Source organism: Leptosomus discolor, chromosome 1 (assembly GCF_034619465.1).
Source record: "Leptosomus discolor isolate bLepDis1 chromosome 1, bLepDis1.hap2, whole genome shotgun sequence".
Taxonomy (NCBI): Eukaryota; Metazoa; Chordata; class Aves; order Leptosomiformes; family Leptosomidae; genus Leptosomus; species Leptosomus discolor.
The window spans coordinates 29,634,477-29,644,475 of record NC_141391.1 but is presented as its reverse complement, the minus strand read 5'-3'; the positions used below and the strand labels follow the sequence as shown (position 1 = coordinate 29,644,475).

Here is a 9,999-nt window from a genome sequence, read left to right as displayed (position 1 = left end):
GCTTGTTTAACATATCGCAGATACTAAGCATTGTGAAAATTTACTTTCTGCCCCAAAGAATTTACTGTATATTTCCTCTGTGGCCTATATCTACTACATAGGCAACATAAGTGCCGAGTGGGCAATCAGGATTTGTTCTGTTGCTGATGCTGCTGTACATTCCTCCCAGAGAAAAAGGAACATTTGCGTTTCTTATTCCTGAACTCTTACAAGTCTCCTCAGTTTTTCTGCTGATGGGCAGGAGCACTGATTTTTTTCATGGACCACTGCTGCTCTTTGGCATAGAGTGGGTAAACTTAAAGTTACAGCTGAAATAATGCTTTACAATCTGCTGATGACTTCTGAGATATAGGACAACATTGAGCATGATTTTCCAGAATCTTTGGAGACGGATTACAAAAGTTTGGTGTATCCCTCAGGAGGAAGTGCTTTTCCACTGACTTTAACACAGAATTTTGGGCACGTTCTGACCTCCTTGGTCAGAATCTGACCTTCTTGGACCTCAACGAACCCGTCAGGAAAAGTGAGTGAAAAGTAGCATCTTGTTGAAAAGGAGCTGATGGAAGGCTGTTAGGTTTCCCTTAGGAATAAACTCTCCGATGGTGAATTTCTCCTGCCACGGCGCAGGCAGCCCTGCCACGCTGCAAACCTCCTGCCAACCCCTGCCCGCTCTGAGGCTGCCACTGACCATCACCTCTGCCCGGGCAGGCCCCGCGTGGTGTTTCACCCATTTTCAACACCGAACAGTAAAATTCACGTAGAAATTGTTCAATTATGTAAGTGTTGTGTGATGCAGAAACTACCACAGAAAGTTTAACGTGACACGGTCCAACTGTCTACTGTAGCAGCAGAAATCCTCTCCTTACCCCAAGTGCTGACCCTCAGTCCTAAGATAAACTCAAGAGAGGAAAAAATCAATGTAGACAGAGGGAAGCAATCGCCCCGTTTAATCTTTACTGGCCTTTCTTTCGCAAAAGGGTTCACAGCGATGTGACCACGGGCGGACAGCAAAGCCAACAGAGGAGCACCAGGCACTTGTCAGAAGCTGGACGCGTTTAGCTGGCTGCCCCCTGAGGCGTACCCACGGGCAGCCCGCGTCCCTGGGAGAGCGGCCCTTGAAGGAGACGCGTGTTTAAACCACTCTCTGACCATAGGTTTTCCTTCGCGAAAGCGCGGCGCAGTAGCCCCACGCTGCGAGATGGCGGCGGGCGGCCGCCATTTTCCCCCCCTCAGACCGGCTCTCCCCGCCCCGCCCCGCCCCGCACGGCCCAGCCCGGCTCTGGGGTGGTGCCGCCGCCGCCGCGTTGGTTCGTGCTTCCCAGGGAGCCCGCGGCGGCGCCCGGCTCCGGCAAGTCCCTCCTCCGCCTCGGCAGTGCGGGCCGCCTCCCCCGGCCGCAACCTCCTCCGGCCGCAGCGGCAGTGCCCGCCGGCCCCACGGCGCCCATGGCGGCGGAGCCTCAGCCCAAGGCGCTGACTCGCAAGCCCCTCCTGCTCAACAAAGTGGAGGGCTCGCAGGAGGTGGTGAATATGGCAGCGATAGTGCCCAAGGAGGACGGGGTCATCAGCGTCTCTGAGGACAGGTACCGGGGAGCGGGCGTCCACGGGTCCAGCGGGGCCGTGGCGGTGGTCTGTCACCTCCCACCATCGCTCGTCGGTGAGGGTGGTGGTGGTGGACAGCCTGCCGTGGCTGTCCACCACCACCATCACGGACGAGCGATAGTGGGAGGTGACAGGTCCTACGGTGGTGGTCCACCACCCTCACCGACGAGTGGTGACAGACCACCGCCATCCCTGATGTGACTGGAGACTCCACCACCGAAGTCTAGGCAAACGTCAGGGTCGCGGTGGTCCAGCATGAGGACATCGCTTCAGGGAGCCACATCTGGTCCTGGAGGGGAAGGAGCTTGGGGCGGGGGTCTCCAGCTTGGTGTCCATCTCCTCCTTCACCGCCGCGTGGGTCAGGGCTGGGGCGCTGCTGAAACTTGCGGGACTTGCGTGACTTTTCTTAACGTGGGTTAAATGGGATTTGAAATCGCCTTCATCACAAGGATTGCCGGGGACGCTGAGAACGTCATGACCTTGCCTAAAGATTGCGGTGGCATTGGCTTAAACTAGTTTTGGTTCCCGTTTCTCCTCTCCAAACGTTTCTTGGTAATTGTTTAAAAATTCCATGTATCCGTGATAAGATCTTCCAGTTAAATCCCGTGTTGTAAAGCTGCCAAAGGGGAGAATGTTTTCAGGCCGTTTAGCTGGGCTGTGCGGGATCTGAGGCTGCCCAGAGGCAGCTTTGTCTCTTCTGAAAGAGCTCAAACTTAATTCAGCCCTGCAGCCGGAGCTTCGAAACTCCATCCTGAAGGTGCCCGCTTTTAAAGGAAGAGCTCGTTTTTCTTGCGGAGTCCACGAATCCTTATTTTGAGCAGAGTTTCTTTGCAACTGGGGTGCACGGTGTGTAACCTGTGTCCCTAGTTTGAAAGACAAATGTTGACCAGTATGTGAATATATTTTGATTCTCAAGGGGGGTTTTTTTGGTGGACTGTTTCTCTTAGATGCCTGTTATCCTGTTGAGCGTCTGCTTTTATGTCTCTGCTAGCTTTCCAGAAAACTGTCAGTATTTCTTTCGTCTTGTCTTTGTCCTCACTGTGAGTTAGTTTTCAGCTAGTTGTCAAATATGCAAATTTATGATCATTTACGTTCATCTAAGCTATGGTTTCCAAGTGAACTCTCATGCCTCATATCAAAAGGAACTGAGCTACTTAAAACAAGTACACTGTAAAAGGGACTCTAAGCAGAGTTTTACATTGCTACTTTGCCACGACTTTATTTTCTTTACATTTTTTACTTATTTGTTGTAAAGCTGAATAAAGCTTGAGTGTGTTTCAGGTCACTGTAGCTTGTTAGGCTTAGTCAGCCAATTCTTTTTATCTGTAAGAAAGTATTCTTGAAATTCATTTGCTCCTGTATATGTCTGTCTCACAATCTCTGCCTCTCCCCCCACCTTAGAAAAAATAAGTAGCTTTGCTGTTTTAGCAGGTGTGAATTGTTGAGAATAGGTTGATGCTCCAAGTTAGTATTTCTCTGTAGAGAAAGGGATTGGTGAGAGATGCCTGTTTCACTAATAACCGAGATGTCAGGTTCAACTAACAAGTGGGGAAGCAGAAGCCAGGGGTTTCCCACTAATAAAATGCAAGTTCATGAGCACCATCCTCTCCCATCGCAGAGCAACCCCCTGGTATAGGCCAGTTAGGTCCTGCTTGCTGATGAAGCCGAGTGAAGAAATCTACTGTTGGATGTGCTGACATGTCTAAAGCTTTGCTGGTGATACAGGATAGCTCTATGGACTTTAAAATGCTGTAGTGAGTCTGGAGGTTTCCAGGTTATTTGCCTGCTTGTGGGGCTGGTTTGTGGTGTCTTTGAGTTGCTACAAGCTATGGTCATGCCTTTTAGTTCTTTAGGCATGAAGATGTTGATTGGCTTTTTTTTTTTTTTTTTCCCATTTTCCATGTGCATTAGCATTTTTATTGTAATTAAAAGGTTCAGATTCTGAACTTACTTGGAAGGAAAAGCAGGTTGGGAGTCAAACTTAGATTTTTGGGGTGGCAGCATAATTTATTGGACTCTCAATACCTCTGGTTTACGATTAGGCTTGTGCAGATCCTTACAGGACCTTTTCCTGTTTGGACCTGCCTTCTAGTGCTAGTGTTGACATGGCTGTTTAATGGCCTTGGAATGTGGATGGCTTGTAGAGATTCCTGGAAACTGTAAAGGACGGTTATGGAGATGTTATCTGTCACGTGTTAGTCAAGTAAGTGAGTTTTGGCCATGTTTACCAGCCTCTGATATGTACTGCTCATTTGAGAGAAACGTTCTGAAATTTTTGCAGAGAGCTTCAGCTTGAACAACTTTGCCATCTCCAGCACTTGCTTCAGGCTGGGGGAGGACAGTCATATGGAGACACAGAGGAGGAGGGAGTTCTCGGTCGGGTCGCTGGCTATTGGCTGAACATACCGTTGTTGAAGTTGCTATAGCCTTAACAAACACAACAACTGGGTACCGCTTTAGAGGTTTTCTTTAGTGCATCATGTGGCTCTGTACCCATAAACTCTTCAAAGCCAGAGCCTGGTCTCTAGTCTGTATTCGGTATGGCAACAGTGGTTTTACCTGGCTTTAAAAGACACGGAAGTGGTTTAGCTATGGCTTGCAGACGTAGTCATGCATTATATAGCCCTGAATCGCTGTATTTGTAGCACATACATGCATGTATTTTAAGAAATAAAAAGAAAACTAAGTGATAATAGAGAGTGTGGTTATTCCTCATAAAGAATGGTATAGAGGGGGAAAGAAGGAACCTCGGTGTGCGTGTAAGATATTTAACTAGATTATCTAAACTTTACATAACCTGCAAGGTTGGAGTTTCTTTTCAGTGTGCATCACCTGTATGCTCTACCTATTTCCTCTTCTGAATCCTAGTCAGTCATGTTAGTTGAACGATGTGCATTGTGTCCTAATCTTCATAGCTTTGACTGATTCCTTACTAGGGCAAAATAGACTGAGCCTGTACCTCTTTATAGCACAGCTGGTGTGCATTGGGAGGGATAAGATGTCATTTTATTTTGTGTTTTTCTTCTGAGGAAAAAGGATGCACCTGTCTAGGCAGGTGAGAGTTAAAGGAGTGACAGCATTTGTTATCCAAGAATGTATAAATCTGATGCAGGAGGAAAGAAAGAAAGAAAGAAATTATTAGCTTAGAAGTGATCCATGCTCTTTCACCTGCCAGCGAACGCTTGGAATTAAAAGACATATCCAAGCATGTTGAGTCTTGAGTGATCCATAGCATCGAATGCCCTAGGTGCTACACATGAAGCTAAAGTGGGATTTTCCTAATGTGCACAGCTGGCCTTAGGTTGTTGTCAGCTTCCTGTGTGTTAAAAGCATGTGGTACCATTTCAAAATTGCTGAGCCTTCAGAGGGGGAGATGTGGGTGTTGGGCATGTCTGAAAAGTAGGTCACTGGCATGTCAAGTTCAGACATATCTAACTCCCTGCTCCAGAGAAGATTTAGTGTCATTAATCTTACCTGAGCATGAGGATATGGTGGGAGAAGTGCACTGACTCACCCAGCTTTCAGTCCAAGCAGTTCTGATTGGTGTTGGCACAATTCTGTGTTTCTCAAGAGCCTGCCAGTGATGTGAGTGCTAATTCAGCTGGATGTTCGATGTTCTTATTGCGTGTCACCATGAGAGACTGGCAGGAGGGGGCTAGGTGTCATCATGGTAAAGCTGCACTTCACCACTAGCCATCTTTTTTTCCACTAGCTATGTTGTAGGTGAGGAAATCTTAGACGTGTGCAGGTGCAGACAACTTTCCTGATAACTATGAATTCTGGTCAGGGCCCTCTTTTGCATGGGAGTTGTGTGCTCACTTCCATACTACAGACCTTGGAAATGTAGGTATTGCAGTTAAGAACTGTTCCTCTTAAAGGATTCATGGGAGGTAAAAGCTTTCATAGTCAACTGAAAATTGTTAAAATCCTTTCTTTTTTAAAAAACAGTCATTCTAGTCTCCTAGAAGGTGTCAAAACCTAGGAGGAAAATAGTTATGCCATAGGTAATACATAGATACTGGTTTTTTGTTGTTTGTTTTTGTTTGTTTGTTCTTGTTAAGGGAACAGAAACCTTTGTCTTCTCCCCTACCTTGCATCCTCATAAGTTCCTTTTGAACTGAGATGTCTCAACTTCTTTGTATAGATCGATGTATAAACAGTAAGATCAGACTGTGATGTGCCTTCATACTAGTGTCTTCATCTCACATACAGAAAACTCTGCAGAGCTTATATTGCTAGGTTTGGTTTACAGTTTGAGGTTTTAAATGCAGATGTGTACTTAAGAAGTTTTTAAATGCACATGTGCAAGCCATGTCTTCTGGGTACGCTAACTAGCAGGTTTTTTAGGGGGTACAAAAATGAATGACATTTTGTGCAGATGAAATCCTGACTTTATTAGACTAATGGTGAACCAGGAATGGGAATGTGCATATATGACAAAAAATGTGAGGGCTGTCTTTGGCGCCCGGCTGACATGCCTTCTAGCACGGAGAAGTGTGATCTTTCCACCCTTAAATATATCAAAAGCAATCTTTTGCTCCTTGTGGTTTCCTTGTCCAGATCCAGGGCACAAAGCATATAGCATAATAGTTCAAATGGGAGGGTTGGACTCTTCACTTGATGCTGCATCCAGGTAGGACACAAGGAACTGCAGACCCTTGGTAAACTCTCTGGGTTTCCTTTCTCCTGTGGTGGAGTGGTAAAAAGTGATTGCCTTGCCTAGTAGTATGGTTGCAATACAGGTCTGTAATTCTCATCCAAGCACAGGGTTATGCCACTGATGGCTGCTCTGCTTTGTGTGTGGCTGTTGGTTTGCAGCAGAAGTGCAGGTGGTGTGAGAGCTGATTTTGGTGCTGTCTGCTTGTGTATGTTTATCGACCTAAGCCTGTAGGTTTCACACCCAGGTTATTGCAGCATGAGCAGCAGTTCAATCAGTGCAGAAGGTGTGGATGCCCTTCACAGGCATAAAAAGACTTGTCCCTGCCTGGAGGTTCTTTAAGTTTTGGTAAAAATATCAGTCACTGATAAAATTGTTGAGTGGAAATGAAGGAACTCCACATTAATAATGCAAAATTTGTGAGAGACCTATAGCTGTAGATGCAACATGTTTGCTTCGGATTTTTTTAAACTAATTGAATATGTTGCAACTTGATGACTGTGTTTGGAATAAAGCTCGGGGTGGAGGTTAGTGCTGGCGGTTTCAGTGAAAGAAGCGGATGCTGGCAAGAGGTTTAAGAGAAGACAGCAGAGGTCCAAAAGCTCTTGGAATTAGAAACTGTTGCAGATGTTCAAAAGTAACTGTTCCTGATTTGACTAACATGTATCCTGATGAGATGCCAAAATGCCGGGACCAGCACGTAAAATGTTTTGCTGAGTACTTGCTGGGGATGATAAACTCTACTTAGTAACTTGGGGGAGTCCTTGCAATGTATTTTTTTTAACCATTTGTGACGCTTTGTGCCACCAGGAGAAGGCTTGTTGCAGTTTGCCAGAGCTTGTATACCCCTTGCGTTAGGATGGTCTTCCCCAAGTGCTTAGTGTGAGTTAAAGATTTAAAGCACAAGCACTTAGTCTTGTCTTTCTGATTTGAGCTATCCTGCAACTATGCTAGCTCATGTAGGTCAATGCACAAATTGATGCACCTCCTGCAGTTGTATTAAGTTCACGTCTTAACTGCAAGCTGGCAGCTGCAAAAGTGTGATATGACATGGCTTGGACCACGACTTGCATAGACCCAGTTTCAGGAGCAAAATTAGGCATCAAAATAGAGTGGAACATTAGGTGCTTGAGCATTTAGAGTCAGACATGCAGTGGTTTTTACTTGTCTTTCTGTTTGCCTTATGGTATCTTCTTGCCAGTTGCTGAACAACACTGTTGAGTTGCAGCAAGTTTTGAGATGGTGCATCCATCTCCCATATAAACCAGTCCTCGTTTTTCTTCTCGTCTTCCCAGACCCTGTCTTAATTTCACTGGCATCTGCTTACACAGAGACTGGATCTCTCATCAGCGTATCTTGTATCTGTCAGGCTTGGTGACCTTCCCCTGTAGTCTTTCCAGTTCTGCAGCTGAATAATGGTCCTCGCTAAGAGGGCACTGCACAATGCCACCTCTGTCTGTGCCCTGCCACCCCTGGAAGAGAAACAAATGGAGTATGCACAGTACAGAGCAGGATATAACTAAAAATGTACTGTTGCAGGGAACTTGTTGTTTTTTTCTCCTAAAGCTAAAGATGACTGGAGGAGACAGTGATGCTACAGTGTTAAATGGCTGCAATACCTTCAAATAAAGGAACTGCAACAGTTTTGAAACTACCAGGCTACTGCAGTAAGACTGACCTTTCATTGAGGGTCAGTTAGCGGACTGAAGGTCTCAAATAGCATGTGAACTTATAACACGATAGGAATATGTCAGTAGCTTGTTTGACCAACCTTTATTGAGGCAGACTTTTTGTTTTTTCTTTCCTTCTTTCCAGCTGCACTGGTTCCTGCATGGTATCTGCAGTCAGTGATCTGTGCACAGGTTTCCCAGCAACATCTTCCAGCTATGTGATAATACATGCAAGAGAACTGCTTGAAAGTGGCACAAGTTTTGTAAAATATTGTTTGTAACAGCCTTGAGAGAAGTCAGAATATACTTGGCAGCTCAGAGAACAAACGGGAAGGAGAGAATGGGAGGGGATAATGCAGGCACGCACGTGCTCCTGTGCTCGGGAGCTCTTAAAGCTTTGTAGATGATATGCAGTGCCCTAAGGAGAGCAACTGGCTTTTGCACAAGTATCTCCTGTGCATTGCTGGGTTTTGTGCCCCAAAAACTCTTGGACATCGGAAGGCCATACGCATAAAAGCACCCCAGAAGCCATGTTTAATTGCCTTGCCCATGCTGCTTCCATCATACACCTGTCAAATACAAGTGGTTTTATAAAAAACTCTTCCAGTATCTGTATTTGCTGAGATTTGTTTAGAATTGCAGTAGTCCCTAGCATAGTCTGTTGCAAAGACGGGAGCAAGAAAAACTGCAGCTGTTTCCCTTCTGCCTATGGTGTGAGGGAGTGATGGATGCAGCCATGGTGCTGCACGATGTGGCAGGCTGGGATGGGGCACTGTGGGAGGCGACAGGAGCAGCGGTGGTGGGGTACTGAGAATAGCCACATGCAGTGGGATGCATCCTGCTCAGAAGAGCCTTGTCCTGTGTGTGTCATTTTAGGAAAGAGAAAATAAAACTTTCTTCTTTGTACTTTTGTGAGGTGAAGTATGAAATGCAGTAAATGGGAAAACTATAAAACAAACATCCACACAGGAATGGCAAGTATCCCAGCAAGCAGGCTGGGTGAGTGGCTGGAGCAAGCCTGGAGAAGGAAAAGGACAATTTCATGAAAGGAGAAGCAGGAGATGGCAAGTTTACCAGGCAGCCCTCCGGGGAAGGAGCTTTACATAATCGTGAAACCATATGCATCTCTCAGGGTTCTTCATGTATCACAGTCTACATGTCTGATGCCTTGAAACTGCACACAAATAGCCAAATACCCATTTTGACCGCTATCAGAAAGCAGGTAATACATTCTGCAAATTAGACTGTGCTGAAATTTTAGCTGGACAAAATACAGCCTTCATCCTCAGGACAGGGAGAACAGTTGTGTAGGCTCGGGTAAAAAAAGGGGTGTTTTAATTTTTCGTTTAGTCAGGCTGCAGGAAATAGCATTGTGTAACTAACCTTGGCCAGACTTTGAACATATGGGCTTTGCTTGTCATACCATGTGTATTCACCACTTAAGTTTTTCAGGGAACTGTTAAGGTTTTGAGCACTGACTTAAAGGCAATGCCAAAGCACAGTTCTGGGTAGAAGAGCACTGCTGTTCTGCTGCCAAGTTTACTGAGAAGTTTGATCTAGCGTTGTCTTTTATTCTCCAAATCCTGTACTGTTTCTTCCTACTGGGATGTAAAAGGTCTATGTTCTTAGCAGGTTTTTGCAATAATGGTAGTGATTGATCAGCCCCAGAAGGCAATGATTTCGACCTTTGTCACGGTTTCCTTAGGAGCTGAGTTCCATGGAGAGAAATCTGAGAAAAGGCTGTCCTAACATGAATTGGCCTGTTTTGCCACCAGGCAAAATTTTGAGTTACCCGCATTAGAATCACCTGAATTCAGGTGGCAGAGCAAATACAGTGCCCTGTCTTGAAGGTATATGGAGAGAAGATCCTCGCCTGTGTTTAGAATGTGACAGATAATGAGATTTTGCACCTCCAGCAGTGAGTGCAAATTTGATAAATTTAACTTTGGCTTCAAATTCACTTATAACAGAAAATAAAGGCTTAATTGTATTCTTAAGCAGGTGGTGCACCTGCCTCGTGGAGTACTTTAAGGTCCTAAAGTAAACAGGTGTTTGTTTTTTTTTTTAAAAAAA

General features: G+C 45.5%; 1 protein-coding gene across 1 annotated transcript in view; it reads left to right on the top strand.

Moving 5' to 3' along the window:
* The first annotated feature begins 1,443 nt into the window (after positions 1-1,443).
* Positions 1,444-9,999, top strand: part of WDFY2 (WD repeat and FYVE domain containing 2) — a 64,040-nt gene continuing 55,484 nt past the window's right edge. Inside the window, exon 1 of the mRNA XM_086481928.1 lies at positions 1,444-1,580. Within this exon, the coding sequence (XP_086338054.1) occupies positions 1,444-1,580 (137 nt within the window). The remainder of the gene's footprint in view (positions 1,581-9,999) is intronic.